This window comes from Styela clava, chromosome 13 (assembly GCF_964204865.1).
Source record: "Styela clava chromosome 13, kaStyClav1.hap1.2, whole genome shotgun sequence".
Taxonomy (NCBI): domain Eukaryota; kingdom Metazoa; phylum Chordata; class Ascidiacea; order Stolidobranchia; family Styelidae; genus Styela; species Styela clava.
Window position 1 is genome coordinate 3,540,925 of NC_135262.1, and position 22,851 is coordinate 3,563,775.

Below are 22,851 nucleotides of genomic sequence, written 5' to 3' on the forward strand. Positions count from 1 at the left end.
TGAGGTTCAAAACTCACAAATGTTAGATTGAAATGTTGTCGAAAGGTGTAATACGTGCTTGCTCACCCATCAGTATGAATTTGTTAGCTGTAAAAGGGTAACTAAAGTCGAGGATAAGTTAATAGGTTCTCAGCATATGCTAATAAAAGCGTTATTGTGGTCGACTTACATTCTTGCCTGTAGTCTATGAAACGGATAATACCCGAAATTGCTATCTGTTGTATTGCGTGGTTCTTTGATACAGCCTAGTGTCGTGACGATTGCTCGTCATAACATATCAATAATATATTGATCGTCTGAATCCTATTATTTCAATAGCAGAACTTGGGGTGCCGCTGCTAGGTAACCAACTTTGGTTCCCTTCCCCAATAAAATTATGTTCCTGACTTTTCGCATATTTTTTGCATTGTATCGGTTTATTATTTTTCTGGTTAAAAAAAATAAAGTTTGAGTTTGGCTATGCTTTTGCGCTGGTAGATACGGCATAATTTTTTCGAACCATTCCAAACGCCAGACTGAATACCTTTAGTTTCACCAAACTGCCGCCATACGAATTAGGCGTTAATGTTTGGGATTATTGCTGGACTCTAAACCGCAGCTGGTTAGTTCATGAAGCCCAGTGATTTTCAAACTTTTTAAGCCGCGGCGCTTTTTTAAATTTTCCACGTTTCGTGCCACACCTCAAACTTAACTAGCTAACAATAAGGTACAAATAACAGATAGTAAGGCGAAAGTATGTTTTATTCAAAAACACATTGAAAATACGTGGAACAAAAAAATTGAATTAAATGGAAAGTTCTGAAAACAAGCTAAATTTGTAACAACAACTCTGTGCAATTTCTAAACAATAAAGCAATGTAAATACAGGATATAAAATAAGGCAGGATCAAATCTAACCAATATATTTACTTTTAATCAGCTTCACGCCTCCTTAAAAAATGTCCCCACCTCCTTTGTGGGGCACGCTCCGCCGTTTGGGAACCACTGATGTAGCCACTTCTTACCTTTTGTTTCAAATCTCCTGACATACGTGAAAAACATCTTGTACAAAACGAACGCCAAACTATTTAGCCACTCTGACGGTTACTATTCGTCATTGTCTTTCTTTCGGCGATCCAGAAGTATGTGTACCAATATGGTGGTAACTAATTTTGTTCGCCTACTTTACATCAAGTTGTGTAAAGGAAGTATATTCACTTGTGTAACACAGACAGTCGCTAAACTCGTAATAGGCCTGAAATAGAAAATCGGAATAAAATTATGGACTAACCCTAACCTGGTACAGGTACATTACCGGTACACTACCGTTGTAACTTTTTTCAAACTGTGCTAAAGTGTTGGCAATTGGAATCGTTTGTTTATAAAGTCATTAATCATTAATCGCTAGTTTGACTTTTTCTATCATTTAACTTTTTTACAGATGTATCAGCATTGCATACAGTTATACAATAATGAATTGGGTTTCCAATAAATTATTTTTCACCATATGCCTCTTCGTCCACCTTTCAATGGCAGAGTATTTAAATTGTCGTTTCAAACCCGGATGCGATGGCAATCGATGTGATCCTTCGCCTTCATCTCTTGAGCAAGGTTTCGGTATTTCTGATTATTTAAAGAAGAAAGAATTTCCCATAACTTGTGAACAGAAAAAGGAAGTTTCAAGCGATGTTGCTAGACTATACAGCGAAAATGCTGACAATAGATACGAAATAAAACAGTTAAGAAAAGGTAAGTTGTTCAAATTGGGGCTCCCGAAGTATGCGAACCAAGATGGCGGACATCGGAATGTAATTCGTGTACTAGGTTAGGGTTAGGCCATAATTTTAGATATAAATACTACGGGAGGCTCTTGGCTAGTCTTCGAACTGATAATAGGACTAAAATAAGGAAAATTGGAAAAAAATTATCGCCTAACCCTAACCTGTTACCCATGTTACGTTCCGATGTCCGCCATCTTGGTTCGCATACTTCGGGAGTACCAAATTTTTTAATAATGTTCAAAACAAAATTCAGTGTATATTTCACCCATAAAAAGTTAGGAATGAAAATGTCCATCCCAGGATAAATAATTTATCTCATTCATCCAGGGAAAATTCAAGGGGCAATTAAATGGTGAATAGCTGCCTTCGCCCAATTAACAATAAATCAATAATAATAAAAAGTATAGATATCGATTAGACTCATATTGTAAAGCCACTTTGCAATAATTTTAAGTTCTCTTATTTTTTCAGAGGTACAGACACTCACTAGTGAAATTGAAAGTTTGAAGAAGGGAGGTATTTATTTCATGCGTCGTTCTCAAATTGTTTACCGCTATATCTTTCTGCTTTAGATTGCTTTCTATATCATGAGTTTCTTAACTGCACGTAACACGTCCACGTGAAATATTCCCTCCAAAAAAGGCACAAAAGGCTATATCGAAGGCATTTTGAAATGTAAAATACCGTTACGGGTTGTCTCATTTTAATTCATATGCTTACCGTTGAAAATTTATGAAATTTAAACAGTCACTAGAGGAGATCCGATGCAGGCTCATTTTGACTCTGTGTCTCTTAGTAGTGTCTCTATGTAGCTGTGTTTCTTATCAATTATTTAAATCAATATTCGGGGAGCTATATATAGGAATTTGTTGCCAAAATATTAGTTCTGGTCGGAAATGTACAAAATTCGAGGTTGTTGAGGAGAGTTGAGAAGTTAATAATCCTCTAACATATAATCATTTTCCAGAAAATCAGAACCCTGTTTTAACAAACACAAAAGCGAATTAACAGATCATAGAATGATAATTTGAAGCGTTGATATTCGTGGAAGGCAGTGGTTTACTGACCTTTCACTGACTGCGCACCACTTTTGTGTATTTTACTCGGGCTGCGTACCAACAAAAAATTTTTTTTTTTTTTTTCATTTCTATTTTTTAGGGTGGGGGGCTATGGGAGTATGTTATGTGGCTTCTAGTGGTACGCGTACCGTGGGTTGAGAACCACTGGTGTAAGGCGATCTCACTTGCTCAGTGTGATCTTAATCGCTTACAAGAGCTGCACCTTTATGTTGATACCTTGAACCAAAATCTTCGCGTTCACATAACCGCTGAGGCTGCCCACCAAAGTAGCACTATTTGTGTTTCGAATGGTTCCATTACATTTGAACCCACGTACATTTGAACCCATGACAATTGAACCTGTATGCTATTGCACCTATGAAATTTTTTTTGTTTCACGGATAGTTAAACCCATACTAACCCTAGCCCATGGGTTTTAGCACCCGCATATAGATTCAACCCGTAGATATACGCATGGGTTCAAATGTACATGGGTTCAAATGTACGGTCACCGTTTCGAATATAAGATAACATTGATCTACATTTAGAAATCGTTTTTCTGCTGTCGGAATTGAACCAACTTCGTAAAATCAACGACGAGCAGACTAAAAGTATCGAAAACTTGAAAAAAGAAAATGCTGCGACTGGACAAAATAAAAAACGAGGTGATGTAATTATTTTATTAAATTGTTAGATTTTCAATAGGAATACTTGGTATTATGGCTGAAAGTAGGGGCATAAAATCATTTAAAAATGCATTGGAACATGAACATTTCACTCCGATATTTCGAAAATTCCTTGCACAGATAATAGCAAAGACTATGGGAAATAAATAATAAAGTCAAGTAGGACTACAAATATAGGGCTTGAAAAGGATATAATTTGACTTTCATATTTATCCCCGGGGAACGAATAGCCGATAAGATAATAGCCGATTTATCATATGGCGAACCACGGCTTCACATTCAGATACCAGTTCATGTCTGTTATGGGATTAGTTAGCCAAGTATTTTTTTTGAATGCATAGACTTGATGGTAAGGGATGCCGTAACAGCACGCGCCACGAAAACCACCTTACGGCGGTGCGAAGTCTAGATTCATCTCGCGCAAGATTCTCTTCACCCGTTTCGAACCTGCGCACACAGTCAGGGTATTCAGAGGTGCGATAGCCAGCGTATCTTTAATGATCAGCACAATGCATGATATAAATATTTTAAATTTAAGAACTCTAACATTCCTATAAATTTCCAGATTCTAATCCTTGTGATACCAACCCGTGTGGTAACAATGCAATATGCAAACGTCTGGGCAATGAAAAGTACGACTGTAAATGTCAAAAACCATACACGCGAAATGGACCAACGTGTGAGAGTAAGTATTGAAGCCGATTGTAATAAAATCTTTTGGCATTTTGGTAGTCGCGCGTAGCTTTGCTCAGGGGTCAATTTCTAAGTGATTCCGCGTGACCTAGCTTAGAGGAAATATCTATATCTAAATATATCTAATCATTGAGCTTGATGTACCTCAAACAACGTGCCGATTTGTGCAACGTTTTGTTCGGTGGAATTGAAAAATTTAAGAATAAGTTTGCTTTTGAATCTGACTTCCTAACAACAGGTTCCCTCGTTTCATACAGCCCTACCATACTAGAACAAAACAAACAGTACGGGCGCGTAGATTATCACAGTATTTTCAAAAACAGGTTTGGGGACAACTCGAGGGACATCTTTGAAACTTACTACTAATTATGTCCCACACTTATAAGTTAACTGTATTTCAGTTAAAGATGGACAGCTGAGACTCGCAGGAGGAAATTCTGACAGCGAAGGGAGACTGGAAGTGTTCCATGCAGGAGAATGGGGAACAATATGTGGATACCTTTGGGGAATGGACGAGGCATACTTAGCTTGTCGGGAACTAGGATTCAATAAAGCGAAAGAAGCGGGTGTCGGATTTCGATTCGGTGAAGGAAAAGGGAAAATATGGCTGATCTCAATTCACTGCGATAGAGAGGTTACACAGTTCGAATCGTGTCGTGGCGTCGGGAAGTATGGACCGTACAATGCATTGTGCACTCATGACAACGATGCGTCAGTAGTCTGTGAATAGTGTCGCTCAACTATTTTCTATCAATAATACGTATACAAAACTACAAAATTTCTGCGGCCCGGTTTTTCACAAAAATATACTGCGCTTGGATATATTTCAGTGCTTTTAACTATGACATGGACAAACTACGGCCCAGGGGCCAATAGGTAAATTTCTCCAACGAAAGTTTGATGTTTCATCTAAAAAGAAAATAGCTCAGGAAATTCGTTGATATTGGTATTGCCAGTTGAGTAGCCAGTTGTGTATTGTATTGATTAAAATTGATATGCTTGATTTCCTGATGTAAATTTGGGTAAATAAATTGGAGAAATACGGCAAATAAAACGTTGTGGAAGGTCAATTAAGACTTACACTTTATCCACATACGTCTCATACAAGTCACCGTTTCTGATTAATATACCGGAGCATCTGGAAATAAATGATGTGTAAATGTTCCACTTCTCGGGTCGTTATATACAAATTTTTATTAGAGAATATATGCATTTATGAGCGAATGACTGAGCCTAGTTCTGTTATTATTGCACGTAAATTTATACCCGTAAACTGCGCGTAACGTACTTTTTTGAAAACTTGAAATTCTTTTTGGATCCCAATGTCTACCCATTCGAACTACAGATTTTGGGATTTTTTGTAGAGTAAGGGTTGGGAATGCAGATTGCGCTAAAAATTCAAATTTTCCAATTGTTCCAAAACTTGTTCCTAACCTGATACTTACTAATTACTCATCGATCTTAATCGGTAAGTATGTTGATAGGTATTTGTCTGTTTGTCTGTCTGATAGATGCACGCGATATCTCACGAAGTCGAGGTTGAATCTGCTCAGAACCAGAAGCCTATTGATTTTGGATGAATTATGTTGTATAATTAGCGAGTTATTATTTAATTAGTGATGGAACACGCGGTGTCACTATAGAGTCCTGAATAGAAACAGCAGTTTAGATCGATAAGTCTTCGGTCTCCGACCGATATTCTCGTTTGTTATTTTAAAACGTGACGCGGGTGCTTTTCCAAATCTCACATTTTTGCATTAGCGGCGGGGCTTTGAACAAAAGATCCCAGATTTGTTATTCTCTTGACTTTGAGTCCGGTTTCGGATCAATTAATTGGTGGAACCGAGCATTCAGATTCAGACATTTTCGCCATGCAAGAATCAATATAGAACAAAACAACAAGAACTTTCTAGTCCATAATCTGCGTTGGATAATTATCAGAGTAATCAACGCGAAGTCATCGAGGTCTTATCAGTCAGCTTGCCGTGTGTGTGTTGCAAGGTTGCGCTCATTCACAGCATTTGGTTTTGTTACTTATCGATCTTATGATCGGTGAGTATGTTGATAGGTATTTCTCTGTCTGTTTGTTTGTCTGTTAGATGCATGCGATATCTCATGAAAGCGAGGTTGAATCTGCCCCAAATTTTGCATGTGCATTCACCATAGCTCGTACCAAAAGTCTATTGATTTTGGATGAATTATGTTGTATAATTAGCGAGTCAATAATTAATTGGTGATGGGGCACGCGGTGTCACTATAGAGTCAGAGTGAATGAATGGGGAACCCCTAACTTACATCGATAAGTCTCCGGTCTCCGACCGATATTCTCGTTTATATTATCATTTGTTATTTTAAAACGTGCATGTAGCAGGCTAGTATGCTAATGTTGCATGAACTACCTGTAGTATCATGAAAATTGATTTCAGTCTGATGCTCATGACCCTGGTAAGTAACAGAACCATAACTCGTAGTAATAATAACAAGTTAGTGCAGAAACATGGATGGGAAACTATAGGACTGCTTTCTTCAATAGTAATACGTCGGGCAGAATTGTTCACAGATATTGGTGCTGATGATTAAAAGTTATTTTTGATCCCTAGCTGACAATATTGAATAAATGAGAATAACGATCAGAGACCGAAGACTTATTGATCGGAAGTTAGGGGATCCCACAAAACAGCGCTTCTACTCCATAGTGTCACCTTGTGTCCCATCACTAACTAATTAATAACTCGCTAATTATACGACATATTTCATCCAAAATCAGTAGGTTTCTGGTCCGACATATGATGAATGCACATGCAAAATCTGGAGCAGATTCAATTTCGCTTTCGTGAGATATCGCGTGCAACTAACAGAAAGACAGACAAATACCTATCAACTTACTTACCGATTAAAATCGATAAGTAATAAAGCTTTTGTTAAAGTCGTTATTGATTGAAAAGGCTTTGATGTTGGTGAAAATTATATTCTCACATCGTTTTGATTTTAACACGCTTACCATTAGTTCCTGTTAACTTGATTCCGATGAGATTTACGATAGGATTGAATACGCTGAATTTTCATTTATCGCTTTAGGAAGAAAATCCAACGCGGCGGTTCAATGACACGGCGAACCACGGCCTCTTGACGGATTATGGTGTGTATGAATGAACTGAAGTTTTACTTTACTTTTAATCGAAACGATCTCAAATGCTGGGGTATAGACTAGACCAGGGGTCGGCAACCTTTTGTAGCTCGCGGGCCAAAATTAGGGCTGCAAGTCATTGGCGGGCCGCACATATTTTTAGAAAGTTGAAAAACCGAACGAATGGTACTTTTTATAATAAAAATCAAACAGTGATACATCTCTCGAATAGAATATAGATTTATTTTCTCATTGCATCTCATAAAATTCCATCTGAATATTTTCGTCGCCATTGAACCCTTTGCACTTAGTTTATGCGTTTTGTTGCCATTTGCTTAATTATAATTAAATTATAGGATTATTAAACGAGTAATTGTGCATTATATAATTGTTAGGTTATAATATAATTTAGTCTAAAGAATATATTCGTCAAAACTGATGTTTTGTTACTATAATTTAGTGAAGTGCCGCGCCGACCCCTGGACTAGACTAAAATCAGATGCTAGTGCTTTGAATGCCAAGTGGTCGAGCAGTTTAGAACGAAATGCTTGTTCGTAAATGTAAACCAGGTCGTGGGTGCTAACCTACGCCAAACGTACATTGCTTAGGTATTGGTATTTAAAATCTCATTTCGCAATATCGCACGCACTCTGTTGTGATTTTTCAGCCCAACGTCCAATCGAACAAAGCTCAGAGAGACGGCGTGTCTGATTAGACCGTTTTTGGTCCAATCAACGTTCAGGTGGCGGGCATGTATGATTGGACTGTTTTTAGTCCATTCAACGTTCATATGGCGGGCGTGTCTGATTAGACTGTTTTTGGTCCAATCAACGTTCAGATGGCGGGCGTGTCTGATTCGACTGTTCGATATGGAGTTGCCGACGTCACGTGGCACACCCAATGGTGGAAATGCGCATTCCGTTGATCGCTTCACCCGTAAGTGATGCACGGTAGTAACGCATCGAAACGGGTTAGCTGTGTTAAGTTGCAATCATTTAGCAACTTGTTACTTATCGATTTAAATTGGTAAGTATGTTGATAGGTATTTGTCTGTTTGTCTGTCTGTTAGATGCACGCGATATCTCACGAACGCGAGATTGAATCTGTTCAAGATTTTGCATGTGCATCCATTATATGTCGTACCAGGAGCCTATTGATTTGAATGAATTATGTCGTATAATTAGCGATAAATTAATTAATTAGTGATGGGACACAAGGTGTCAGTATGGAGTAAGAGCGCTATTTTGGGGGATCCCCTAACTTTCGATCGATAAGTCTTCGGTCTCTGACCTATATTCTCGTTTTATTGTTTCACTTGAATAAGTAGCACTACTATATATAACACGTTGCAAAGTCAAAGCCTTATTCGAAGATATCGACTATTTAAAAATACAATCGTGTCATTCGTGATACGCAAAGATGTCGAAAAACTCTCAGGTAAGTAGTATCAACATTATATTCAGACTGATAGATTCATGCTACTTGGCCGAAGTCGCACTTTAACTGCGCGTTAGGAATATAAGACATCTCACTCTGCCAGAATTCAGTTCAAATCTCACTATTTTACTTATGTCTTGTATCATTGCTGAATTCCACGCGCTTCTTTAAGGTAGTTCAGGCGAATGCATGCCATTGATAGCGTTCCATCAAGTCTATGCATTTGTGACTCCTAACTGAAATGGTAGCCGACGAGAGGCTTTGGTTCTGGATACGATATAGGTCGTAAGACTCGTAATGTTAGCTTCCTTTCCCGGAATAAATCTGAAAATATTGTATTGCAAAGTATGTAAATTACGTTCAAATTCCAAATAAGTTAGATCAGGGCTACTCAACTGGCGGACCGCGGTCCAAATCCGGACCTTTCGGGTATTTAATTCGGATCGCTTCAAATTCTTTATTTGAAATTATCAGCCGCAATTTTGTTTTCTTTTTTTATAAAATCCCTCTTATAAAATTAAATATATATGAAAATAACTAGAACACCACAACAAACAATCTTGATTAGCTAATAATCATTAGTCGGCCGAGGAAGTGCGTGTTTAAGGGTGCCGAAATATCATTTCTGGAAAGACTGGACCCAAATATTTTTGAAGTTCTGTATGCGGATCTTCGGTAAAAATAGTTGAGCCCTGAGTTAGTTGACATCTGCTCCTGCGCCATAGACTTTAATAAATTACTCCTTTACCGTTTACAGAAGCCGAAGAACATTTACACTTTAGTCTGTCACACATATTTATGTTATCATGGGCTGGCTGAATGACTCGTCAGCTACGTTGGTGTAAATGGTAATTGTTGCTTAATTACTGCCTACTCTTCTATTTATTCGAAAAATCGCTTAGCAGAACGTTTCAATTTCAATCAAGAGGACTAACGATTTTTAGGACCTCCTGAAGTATGCGCACCAAGATGGCGTACAACCTGAACTCAGGTTGTGTACCTGATTAGGGTTCAGGTTGTGCAACATCTTGGTGCGCATACTTCAGGAATACCGTTTTTTACAATTGCATTCTAATCGAATGACAATATTGACTGTTCAAGAAGGCTGGTGGCAATGACATTATCCAACTACGGTAAGATACAAAAATAAATATAATGATTGTTGAATTTATAAACCACCACAACGTACTTTGTTCATGTTATTATTTGTTCATTCGTATTGTTTACCAACAGCCGAAATGAATGAACAAATTCACCACAATCAAAAAAAAACTCGTAAAAAAATCTCTAATATTAGAGTGTCAAAGAAAACGGGCGACGACATCAACCAACCGAGGGGAGATAATTCAATAAAAAAAATAATTGTTCATTCAATGCGGATAAGTTTCTAAAATGTTTTTAAATGCCTCCACGCTATTGGTTTAAACAAGGCTCTGTAAAAACAACATTCAATTATACCATATATCGAGACATTATCGTTTATTATGGCCTTATTATGTTTATTCCTTTTCGAGCCTTTCTAGGCAGGGCTTAAAATTTTATGGTCTCCTAAATTAAATCGGTCACCTATATGGAGCACTTAAACACACGATACTGAAGCGTAGCTTCTTGTATTAACTTACATTTGAATGGGACTACAGGGAGTCCTCGACTGACGACGTTGTTCCGTTCTCGAGACGCGATGTAACCCGAATTTCAGTGTCGGAACATTATACTGTACAGTACATAAATTACTCTATACATATCGTACTGTATTGTAAAGTATGGTACAGTAATAAAATGTACAAATAATGCAAAAAATTACTTTATTAAAAAACATATATCACATGAATGAAAGCAAATACTGTACAGTACAATATTATCTTTTATATTTTTTTATGGATTGCGTTCGTAACCTCGAAACAGCTTAAGTCGCAACCGTCGTAACCAGAGCACTCCCTGTATTGCTTATTGCATGGTAGGCCATAGTACAGGAGTGCCTTCGAATTGGAGGATGAAGCAGACGAAAGACTTTGGAAGGTACAATAGATTCTCTCTGGTGTAATAAAAGGCAATAAATCCCAAATTTGTTCACGTGAATGGTCTGAATACATTTTTAAATCATTTATTAGGCTTCCCGCTGCTTGTCAGCAGGGAACCTATTGTATTCCTGTGTTTTATTATTATTTATTTTTATTATTTTTTTTCAAATTGGTCCTACAAACTTGAAATTCGCCTCAAATGTGCAGAAGTTCTCAGCTAGCAATAAAATGCAAATTTTATGCATGACTGACCACGCTTTCACGCTCCAGTGAGCAAAACGCGTCTTCAGTTTTTTTGCGATTTCTCAAAATTGATACATGCTATTGGGTTGAAATTCATAACAATGATTAATGGACATGTTTCGGATACGATATGTCAAGGATACGCATGAGTGACCTCGGCGATACGCTCCAGTGAGCAATATAGGATTTTCATCTTCTTCTCGAGAACGACACTACTTAGAGACTTGAAATTTACATCACATGCAGATAATAAGTCCCCCATCATAAATTGCAAATTTTATGCATGACTGACCACGCTTTCACGCTCCAGTGAGCAAAACGCGTCTTCAGTTTTTTTTACGCGGGAAGCCTGTTAAAGCTGCACGTAGCTCTAGTTTAGATTTGATATTCGAATTTATAAAAACTATTGGTCACTATTGCGCTTAGAGAGGAGAAGTTTTCAATTGATATTGACAAAGGATTCTATTTGTTGAAGCTCGAGTCAATGTTGCCAAGCCCGGTAGCACTAAGCTACTAGTGAGGTAGTAAGTCTAAGGTGAATCGTAGTTGATTACTTTAGTAACGCACACAATTGTATTGAGAATTTTGCCTTTGGGTCCCGCAAACCACGTGAAAACGCGATGGTGGTAAAACAAATTTCAAATATTTTGGCCAACTGCGCACCAAAGCAAAATCGCCTATTGTAAATGTTTTCTTAGTTCTTGGGCAACCCAGGGTTTTGTCAGGCCGATCAGCTTTATTACAGAGCTTCGTCCGGCGTTTGTAAACAGGCTCAAGACTGCAATATTTGAGTCGGTGTTTTAAATACAGGGTGAGTAAACACCCGCGCTTTGATCTAGATAGCCTAACCCCCTGGTGCTTTCACCATTTAGCTAGGATTCACTCAACGTAGCGTAGCGAAATCGCCCGCGCACACAAAACACAGGATTGGTTAGAAAAAGCTGACCTTAAGCAGGTTGGAATGTTTAGGGAGCGCTTCGTTCATTGCAATAATATACGAGGTCGGCGCTAATAGATTTCGTCAATCTATGGATGAAAATTGATTGTCGCTGGGTTTTTATAGATGAGTGTTTGAGGTATATGTAGTTAGCTTCTTAGTTAGGAATAGATAGGAATAAATGTGAAGAGTGATTATCACACCCACTGTTGTCTCTTCTTGCGACTTCAAGTTGGGTTTGATAATTTAGTTTTCACAGTTCTAGGAACGCTTTACGGGAATAAATGATGTATTGGTTCCCAAACGTCTTGTTTGGGGATCAAACTGTTGTAGTACACTAATTGTTAGAAGAAATATCAGCCGAACTGCTTTTTTGTTAGCTAAAAATTTCAAGGTGGTAATCGTAGTGCAATGCTGTAATAAGTAGATGGGAGTTTCATAGATATGGAAAATGCGGGTCATTATAAACCTCGTTTTTCCTTTCATATCTACTGTCAATAACTGTATTCCGAAATACAAAATTTACATATACGTGATGAGTCCATCTTTAATTTTTCAGTTTATTTGTACTATTTTACACACCAGTGGTTCTAAATGGAACATAAATATCCAAAATAAATCCAACAAAATCGAATCTAACAAATATTTATATTTTTAATTAACTTCACGCTTCCTTAGAAAATTATCTACGCCCCCTCGTGGGTCGCACCACACCTTCTGAGAACCACTGTTATACATCATTAATATCATTGGTTTATTATGTTGAACATTGTTATTGTATGTATATATTTGGGCGCTCCCGTATTATTTGTACCTAGATGGCGCACAACCTGCTAACCCTAACCCGGTACACATACTGTAATCAGGTTGTGCGCCATCTTGGTACAGATACTACCGCCCGGAGAACCTATATTTGTACAAATTGAACTGATCTGGGAACATATGGTATAGAAGCTATTCACAGATAACAGAAGCACCTTTGCCATGGTAGCAAATTATTTTGCCGATATTTTGAATACCGATATTACATTCGGAGAAAGTGTTCTCAGTGCCTTTGCAATTAGCAACATAAATCCAAATCCGCCCGCTTCCTTTTCCAAAAAGCGCGCCTTTCAGCGCAGATGTTGCCTTTTTGAATCCTAAAGTGCGGCAAACAACATTCGCATCTTTCATGTCCCAATGATCATCACAAAAAGTTCCCCATTCTCCGTGATAATAGATTTCAACTCTTCCTTCCTTGTCTGAATTTCCACCAACGATTCTTAGTTGTCCATCTCCAACTGTAACAAACAAAAGCATGTATTAGTGAACGCCCTATGTTTCTTCATTTCTTCAAGTTGTTCCATTGAATATTTAAAATTTGTCAAAACTCCGTTGACGTGAATTGAGATTTGGAGACAAACAATAGCTGAATATTTTTGCCGATTTATTTTTTTGTCTAAAATTGTCAGAATGAAAGATTCGGAGCTTAATTGAATGAATAAATATAGGCGACTTTTAATCATTACAACACTCCAAATGATGTTCTTTGGTTGATTTGTATTCCGTGAATTTACTATTACCAATGTAGCGTAGTAAATCTCGTAATAGATAAAGACACACCTTTGCAATTCCTTCCGTCACCGGTGTATGGTTTCTTGCATGTGCATTTATATCGATGAAAATCAACTTGTTCACATTCTGCATGCTCATGACATAAATTTGATAGGCAAGGTCCGATTGGTAACTCTGCTGCATTATTTAGAAATAAATATATTAGTCTGTAAGATTCTTTTATGTTTTAATTCCATTATGGGCCCCTATTAAAATACCGCAGAAAAGTCTCACTTCTGCAATCCATTCCGTTGCCAATGTATGGTTTCTTGCATCTGCATTGATAACGATTAGAACCAACGTTTTCGCATTCTGCTTGCTTATGACATTGATTTGAGCAAGGAAAAGTACCTGCAACATGTATAAATGACTGACTATATTACCTTTTCAGAAAATGTTTCTATAATGCGCCCTAATTAAAATGCGATTATTAAAATCGCACAGAAAATTTTTAATACTTATACATATATATGATTACTTCTAACTTGGTTTAATGGAACCTTTTTTTTTCTGAGTTCGACTGCTTCAATAAAGTCTTGCAAGATTAAATATCAAAATTATGCGCTCATTAAACAACCAATAAAAATACAGACCAACTTCAGATGTATTTTCATATTTATGATTTAGGAAGACACAAATTTTCTTAATAGATTGTTTATTTTATCAAGGTGTTCATTTTAATATAAACCAATATACAGTCTTCTTTCTTTTTGATTAAACGTGTTATATAGCGTGTCTAAAAAAATTTACAAAGGCAATTTATCGATACACTATATTGTTTGGGTCCCCACAAATGTATTTAAATGAATTAAAAATACTTGCACATTTACCGATTGAAGTGAAACTTTGTGGACCCTTTCTGCAAACTGATATCCCGTCACCAACATATGGTTTCTTGCATTCACATCTATATTGACTGGAACCAACATTTTGGCAATCTGCTAGTTTATGACACGGATTTGAAGTGCAGGGTAGGCGAAGGATACCTGTAATGTGTCAGATAAACTTTATTGTTTTGTGCAAAGTATTTTTGATTTAAGACATAAATTCTCTTTATAGATTATTTATTGCATCAAGGTATTCATTTTAATATGAACCAATATACAGTATGAGGCGTGAGCTGTCTAAACTTCTTTCTTGTTGAGGGGCCAATAAAATATTGAAGTTGCAAAGGGAATTTATCGATACCATATATTGTTTCGGCCCTCACAGATGTATTAAAATGAAATAAAAATACTTAAAACAACAAACGCTTTATGGACACTCTGTATATCTCATCCACACAGCGACTTTTATAGAACTTGTATCCAGTCTGTTAATTATCTTATAACACTATAAATACCACTGGAATAATAAACAATAGGGGCAATGAGTGCTAAAAACTTCCTGGAGGGAGACACGAGCCACAAAGTTTGGGAACCACGATATTATTGGTTTAGTGACTTATACGGTCCATTCAACGTGTACTTTTACAACAGAACAAATATTTACCAACACAACGATTGTTTTGTAACGTATATCCTGGTGCGCACTTGCAAACTCCTTTTCCATTGACATTAGAACATTTTCGATTGCGTTGACATTTTACTGTTGAACATGGATTAATATCTAAAAAAGAAGCAAGAAAAGTGTGAAGCAAGAAAATACAATGTTCAATAAAATGTGACGGCGTTCCGGAAATGTGTGTACCATAATGGAGGTAACTAATTCTGTTCGCCTACTTTACATCAAGTTGCGTAAAAAGACTAAAATCTATGGGCAGGGGGTATATTCACTTGGCTAACACAGACAGTCCCCGATCTCGTAGTAGAACTAAAATAAGGAGAATCGGAATAAAATTATGGCCTAACCCTAAACTGGTACACTACTACTCTTTCGACAACTATACTTTATATTTTCAGACACCATCATTAATTACTTCTTCAAATTTACGAGAATACAAAATTTAGTGCGGCATGTAACTATATATTTTAATGTAAGTGTTCAACCAAGTATTGTTGTATCGCAGTAATTAGCGAAATGTGTGACGGAAATTGCTCAAAACAAAAGTTCAAATATTAAAAATACTCTTATTAAAATACCTATAGGGCTTGGTTTCTGCGAATCCAACTCATTCTTCAACTTTTCAATTTCTTTGGTTTGATCTTTGTTAACCTGACGAAGATTGTACATGTCTACACGGAAAACATTTATTTCTCTGAGGAGGTTTTTTGTTTCTTTCCGAGATTCATTGATTTCTGAATGAATACGCGAGTTTAAAGAGAGCCAAAGCAGTGGTTCTCAACTTTTTTTATTTCCGTGGCCCGCTTTTGTTGCACGGAAAATTCGGACCTCCAGAAGTATGTGCACCAAGATGGCACACAACCTGAACACAGTATGTGTACCAGGTTAGGATTCAGATTGTGCGCCATTTTGGTGCACATACTTCGAGAGTGCCGAAAATTCTGTCGCTTATTGAAATCCATATGCAAGACTACCAGAAAAACAAAAAAAACTATTTGCAAAGATACCCACTTTTATTGTAATAATTAAAATGAGAATGGCCACTCGTAGCAAAAACAGCCTCATCATTCATTGCTGCTACAAACAAAGTTTAGCAATTTTTATTAGGTTTCCGGCCCACCTTAAAATGTTTATGTGGCTCAGAGGTGGGCCATGGCCCGCTGGTTGCGAACCAGTGAGCTAATGGAAATAGACTTATGTATTTGCTGAAGTGTTATAGATTATTTTTGACCAATATCAGCATGAGCAGGTAAACGGATAATATTCAAAGACGGTTTATTAACAGCAATTAAAACTGTCCTACATAAATATAAAAATTTAATTGAAATATCATGTTGAGTTTGAATATTTTGAATGAAAGTTGTTACCTCTTTATGAACTCAACGGTCATCGAAAAAAATTTATATTCTTCGGTCGAGTTGAACACATCACAAATTGGGCCCATAGTTAACAAAAATATCAATACCAACAGCAGAAAGTAAACAGAGAGGGAGGTTGAAAGAAAAAATGGAAACATTTATTAAATTTTTGCATAAAACTTTTACAATACTTACCAGTTTGTGAGGTATTGATTATCTTTTTTAAATCTTTAATTTCTTGTTTCAGTAATAACAGATCTGCAATTAGGTGAGATAAAGTATTAGGTTACTTTAATAATAAATTTAAGCTAACTGGTTATCTCATGTTGAGGGAATTTTATAACTTCATCAAATCAAGCCATAAACAAGATAGAAAGTTTTTTACAATTTCACAGTCATGTTGTGGTTTTTCATAGATTGAGAAAACAAATAAATATTTTATTGTCATTTCTAGTACAGGCCCATTTTTTTACAGTCTTTAAATACAAGTCCAGCTTGTGTATCAGAACTCGCATCGTTAAGTTTGGATAAGGTGATAATTTTATTTAGCTTCTAAAGTTTTATCTTCCAGACAGATTCAAAGTTGCTGTTTCAGGTTTCATTTAATTGAATGCGTACATTTTTGGGTACTTCCGTAGCGTATGTACCAGGCTAGGGTTAGGCCATAATTTTATTCCGATTTTACTTGTTTTAGTTTTATTGCGATTTTGGGGACTGTCTTGTTAAGCAAGTGAATATAACTCCTTTTCTTAGGCTCCAGTCCCTTTACACAACTTGATCCAATTAAAGCTTATGTAGATGAACACGCATTGTTAAAATTTTGAATCAAGTTATTAATTAAGATATTCAAAGCCTGTAAAGTTTTATATTTGAGGCGGATTCAAAGTTGCTGTTTCAGGTTTCATTTAATAGAATGCGTAGATTTTTGGGTATTCCCGTAGTGTGTGAACTAGGCTAGGGTTACCCCCTAATTTTATTCCGATTTTCCTTATTTTAGTTACGAGTCCGGGAAATGTCTGTGTTAGCCAAGTGAATATCCCACCTGCCCTAAGGTTTCAGTCTCTTTATACAACTTGATGTAAAATAGGTGAACAAAATTAGTCCCTCCATATTAGTACATACACTTCTGGAGCGCACATTTTTGTACGAACCGTTCGTGCTTTTGCTCTACCTTCACCTTTCACTAATTTAATATTCAACTACTTTTTATTTGCTGTATAACGATATCGCATTTTTATCAGGTTGTTTTATACAGTGATAAAATTGTCATAAGATAAACTCTACAATGCAGCTATATTTTGTCTGTTATTACCGTGTTTCCCCGGAAATAAACAGTGTCTTATTTCAATGTTCTTTTAGAAATAACACTAGGGATTTGGGGGATGTCTTTTATTTTCATTCAGAGAATTACAAGATTTTCAAATCTACAATATATGAACAATGATATTCATTTACTTATAAATAACTTTATCTGAAATAACTGCTAAACATAGTTTATTAACCATCTAAAACAAGTGGGAAAGATTTCTTGCTTTTGACTATGTCAAAATAAAATATTGCGCTACCGACTAGGTCTTATTTTAAGCGGAGGGCTTATATTGAAATCATTTTAAAAATTCATGCTAGGTCCTATTTTCAGGGTAGGTCTTATTTACAGGGAAACACGGTAATTTTCAAATTTGAATATTGTGAATATTTGTCACCTTGATCGTTTGAAGAAATCTTCGGACTCTCAAGCATCTTTTTCAACTCTGCAACTTCTAGTTTTAGTATGTGCAGGCCTGTAAAATGAATGGTTAGTGAAAATTTTGGGATACGTCAATATTTGTGTTCTGTCTCTGTGACAATTTCTCCATAGTTTGCTCACGCAATTGGGTACTACCAAAGTATGTGAATCAAGATGGCGGACTCCGGAACGTAGTATGTGTACCAGGTTAGGATTAAGCAAGAATTTTATTGAAAACTTCCTTATTTTAGTTCTATTACGAGTTCGGGGACTAGCCAAGTGACTCCCGTAGTATTTGTACCTGAAATTATGACCCAACCCTAATCAGGTACACATACTACGTTCGTTGTCCGCCATCCTGGTTCCCCTTCTTTGCGACTACCCAGTTCTGTAGTACGAAACATAGTGAAAATTTCGAATATGTCAATATGCTATCATTGTGATAATCTATCCATAGCATTGCTCACGCAAATGAACGTTTGTCACCTTGATTGTTTGAAGAAGTCTTTTGACTTTTAATCAACTTGATTTCTTTTCTCTGCTTCTCATTCAATTTTCGAAGTTTATCAAGTTCTTAATACAGGATATAATATAAATTGAAGTTATAAAATGAAAATTTGTTCTCAGAATTCTCCAAAGTTTTTGATACGGGTTTAAAAATATTTTGTTCTTTATTTTTCCATTTTTGTAAAGCCCATTCCCCGTTTTGCTTCTGTGCTTGAAGGTTTGCTTTAAGGTTTATTTTTGATACTCCCGTAGTATGTCAACCAAGAAGGCGGACACTGGAACGTAGTATGTGTACCAGGTTAGAGTTAGGTCATAATTTTTGGTACAAATACTACGGGAGTCACTTGGCTAGTCCCCGAACTCGTAATAGAACTAAAATAAGGAAAATTTGAACAAAATTATGGCCTAACCCTAACCTGGTACACATACTATGTTCCGGTGTCCGCTATCTTGGTTCACACACTACGGCAGCGACGTATTTTCTTGCATAGACTATGAATGTGGGATCCTTTACACGATCGTCTGTTAGCCGAGTAATATGGGTTGTTATATCAATAAACAAAAATAATTTGTTCTTTTATTGTATCCCGTAGGAAATCCAAGTTTTCATTTTTCATTTTGGAGCTATTAATAATTTTCACATGCATAAATTTGTTATTTCTTTTATAAATTTATTTCCATAACTGTGATCTGGAAGCAGATGTGACCATCGATATAATAAAATCCACTTTATAAAGGTATTGATTTGTAATATCAACAACTTTATATTCTCAGGGCAGCGCTTGTTTAAAAATTCAATCAAAGTCGTCTTATATATTATGCACAAATGAAAACATCTATAAACCTTCAATATGCGCTTTAAAAGAGTATTTTGACTCTTAGCATATTCGACACCTCATGTTTATAGAATACTACGCTTAATTGATATGCCTATTACCCGAGGCAAGGTTTTAAGAGCACTATTTCTTGTTGTTTTTTTTCTCAATCTTCAAGTTATATTGCTTCCTTGCAGTTTTGTTGTCGACGTAGAAGTACACCCGACGCCGCCATACATCATTAGAAGTTATTAAATTTTCGTTGATAAATTACCTTGTTTCAATTCTTTCATTTCTTGTCGATTGTCAGCGTTATCAGCATAAAGTTTTAAAACATCGTTTGATGCTTTATTCTTCATGTCACAAGTTATAGGAAATTCTTTCCTTTTCAAATATTCTTTCACATTGGAACCTGGTTTGTTCCAGAGAGGCAATGGATCACAACCATTAGCGATACATCCTCGTTTAAACTGACAATCCAATTTTTCTGCCAGGTTTCCGTTACCAAACGAAATGATTATAACAACGATAATAGAAATCCAACTCATACTTGCAAAGACCAGAAACAATTTTCTCCTATGTGACACGGAGAATTGAAATATGAATGTTGTGAACTAATATAAAATAAAAGTATTAAATTAGTTTAAAAAGTTTAAATTTTCATTTTTTAGATAATTTCGACCAGCATCAGACATGTACTAATTATATAATTCTCAAGCCGCGCCCCTATTTTAGAATTTGTCAAGTCTCGCGCCCTACCTCAAAAATAACTAGCTAACAATAAGCAAAAAATAACAGATAGTAAGGCAAAAGTATGTTTTATTCAAAAAACATGTTGAAAATATGTGGATTGAACGTGAATATTCAAAATAAAGAAATGTAAATATCCAAAATAGGACGGGTAAGATCAACTTGAACAAATATTTTTATTTTAATTAGCTGACGCCCTCTCAATAAATTGTCTACGCCCCCTAGGGCGCGCCTCGTCGTTTAAGAACCACTGAGATAAAATATTATAAATGCAATACAGAAAATATTTTTGTTCCTGTGAAGGCAGAAAGAACCACTGATAAGCGCAAGAAAATACATTTCTTCATTTCCAACGTTTCTAATATTCCAAGGGATGTTTGGTTAATTTCACGCTGAAGTACTCACTCGTATTTGCGTGCGTTGTTATAATTTATCATTTTAAAAGATGAAGTTTATGTAAAAATCTGAATGCATGTATGCTTGCATTCAAAAATTGGGTATTCTCGAAGTATGTGATCCAAGATGGCGGACACCGGAACGTAGTATGTATTTTAGGCCATATTGCAGGTACAAATACTGGGGGAGTCACTTGACTATTCCCCGGACTCGTAATAGAACTATGATGTGGAAAATTGGAACAAAATTATGGCCTAACCTTAACCTGGTACAAATACTACGTTCCGGTGTCCGCCATCTTGGTTCACATGCTTCGAAGGGACCAATAATTTTCCTTTTTATTTAACGAGCCCATTATCATTGCATTGTAGCATATCATCTATGAGCCAGCAATAGACATGATGTCGATCTAGTAGAAGGTATTGGTCATTATGGAAACCTAGGACATTCAGATTCATTATAAAGTAATAAATTGATAAGTGGGAAAATATCTTGCTCACGTTGGACACCGCTTGTAAAATTCGCTAAAACTTGTAAAACTCGCTAAGACATAAATTTGTTTCGTGTTACTGGGAACTAAATTAATTACATGAACTCCCCCATTGGCGTTTTTTTTTTAATTCAGTATTATTTATTTGTTTCATATTCATTTCTAGCTATCCTACATTTCTGTATATAATATCACTTCCCATGCTACTCCCATTAAAGATATTATAATTACGATTAAAATATAGCCCCGTTAAGTCGTTTTAATAAAATTATCCCAGTGTCTCAAAGGATATTTAGACTCATTATTAAGTAATATATTAACAAGTGGGAAAATATCTTGCTCGCGTTGGGAACCGTTAAAAAAACTCTTTGTTTGGAAATTTGCCAAGACATGCTTTGTTTCGTGTTACTGGTAACTGGGATATAAATTAAATTACGTGAATGCGTTATTTCCCAATTCGATATTACTGATTTGCTTCATATTCATTTCTAGGTATTCTATATTATTTCTGTATATAATATCACTTTCCATGCTACTCCCCTTAAAGATATTATAATTACGAATGAAATATATCCCCGTTAAGTCATTTTATTAAAATAGTAGTCTTAAAATAGTAGATTATCATAACTGACTATATTCTGACTATGCTGAAAAATACCAAGCTGTATACATATATATTACATATACATTATGCTATAAATCGTGCAATTTATAAATGCGTCTTTAAAACTAATACGATTCCAATTTGTTCATACTTTTGTAGCTGTATGTCTTCTTTCACCCGAGGCTACGTGAACTTATTGTGAATTGTTTTTGTTTTTCAATGAAGCTTTGACATTTTGCTTTCAAATTACATCACGTTAATTAAACTGGTTGTAAACCTACGTGAAGTCACAACAACTCATATTTGTCAGGGATTGTTTTCAGAGGGTTCGTGAAAATGGGAAGATACAATTGCCATTTTTTTATCATGACAAATAGTATCTTTAGTGTATTCAGCCTTAAGATCCTTATATCAAGCACCGAGTTTTCATTACAACACTACTTTATTGTAAGAGTCGAACATTTCCAAATAAAGACACCATAGCAACAGCAAACTAAATAATCAGTAACACTTAACACGTGGAAAGATAGAAAAGCAATGACAACCTCGGATATACGAGGTCAAATACAATACGGGTTAACAGTGTCACCTAGCGGTATTACAATATAACACAATAATATATAACACGTGATAGCGTTCAGAGACCGCCGACTTATCGATCTAGCGGCGTATATCCTTCGCTCTGACTCAATAGCTACACCGCGTGTCCCATCACTAATTAAGTAATAAAAGTAATATTATCGGTTAGAGACCGAAGACTTATCGATTGAAAGTTAGAGGATCCCCTAAAATAGCGCTCTTAATTCATAGTGACACCTTGTGTCCCATCACTAATTAATTGATAACTCGCTAATTATACGACATAATTCGTCCAAAATTAATAGGCTTCTGGTACGAGATATGATGAATGCACATGCGAAATCTGCAGCAGATCCAATTTCTCTTTCGTGAGATATCGCGTTCATCTAACAGACAGACAAACAGACAGACAGACATAGAGACAGACAAACAGACAAATACCTATACACATACTTCTGCCAGGTTTTCGTTACCAGACAAGGTGGTTATAACGATGGTAATGGAAATCCAGCCCATACTGGTAAGGGGCAGATGCAATTTTTACTTACATTCCACTGGGAATTGAAAT

The 22,851-nt window shown here is 36.1% G+C and overlaps 2 protein-coding genes across 4 annotated transcripts; one reads left to right on the forward strand and one right to left on the reverse strand.

Moving 5' to 3' along the window:
- Window positions 1–1,424: 1,424 nt before the first annotated feature.
- On the forward strand, window positions 1,425–4,985 carry LOC120333179 (uncharacterized). Of its 2 annotated transcripts, XM_039400548.2 has the most exons (5): window positions 1,425–1,728; window positions 2,232–2,276; window positions 3,367–3,483; window positions 4,070–4,189; window positions 4,599–4,985. In XM_039400548.2, exons 1-5 carry the CDS (start codon window positions 1,452–1,454, stop codon window positions 4,925–4,927), a joined length of 888 nt encoding a protein of 295 aa, XP_039256482.2. In that variant the 5' UTR covers window positions 1,425–1,451; the 3' UTR covers window positions 4,928–4,985. The 2 variants fall into 2 exon arrangements, with proteins under 2 accessions (XP_039256482.2, XP_077975238.1); XM_078119112.1 differs by lacking the exon at window positions 2,232–2,276.
- Window positions 4,986–12,514: 7,529 nt separating this feature from the next.
- LOC120333172 (uncharacterized) lies at window positions 12,515–20,061 on the reverse strand. 2 transcript variants are annotated; one of them, XM_039400538.2, is made up of 10 exons: window positions 19,739–20,061; window positions 18,629–18,715; window positions 18,120–18,197; window positions 16,612–16,674; window positions 15,637–15,792; window positions 15,047–15,163; window positions 14,386–14,541; window positions 13,790–13,906; window positions 13,565–13,693; window positions 12,515–13,242 (listed from the first exon to the last, which is right to left on the reverse strand). In XM_039400538.2, the coding sequence occupies exons 1-10, from the start codon at window positions 20,010–20,012 to the stop codon at window positions 12,917–12,919; spliced, it is 1,503 nt and encodes a 500-aa protein (XP_039256472.2). In that variant the 5' UTR covers window positions 20,013–20,061; the 3' UTR covers window positions 12,515–12,916. The 2 variants fall into 2 exon arrangements, with proteins under 2 accessions (XP_039256472.2, XP_039256473.2); XM_039400539.2 differs by lacking the exon at window positions 18,629–18,715.
- Between the last annotated feature and the right edge of the window lie 2,790 nt (window positions 20,062–22,851).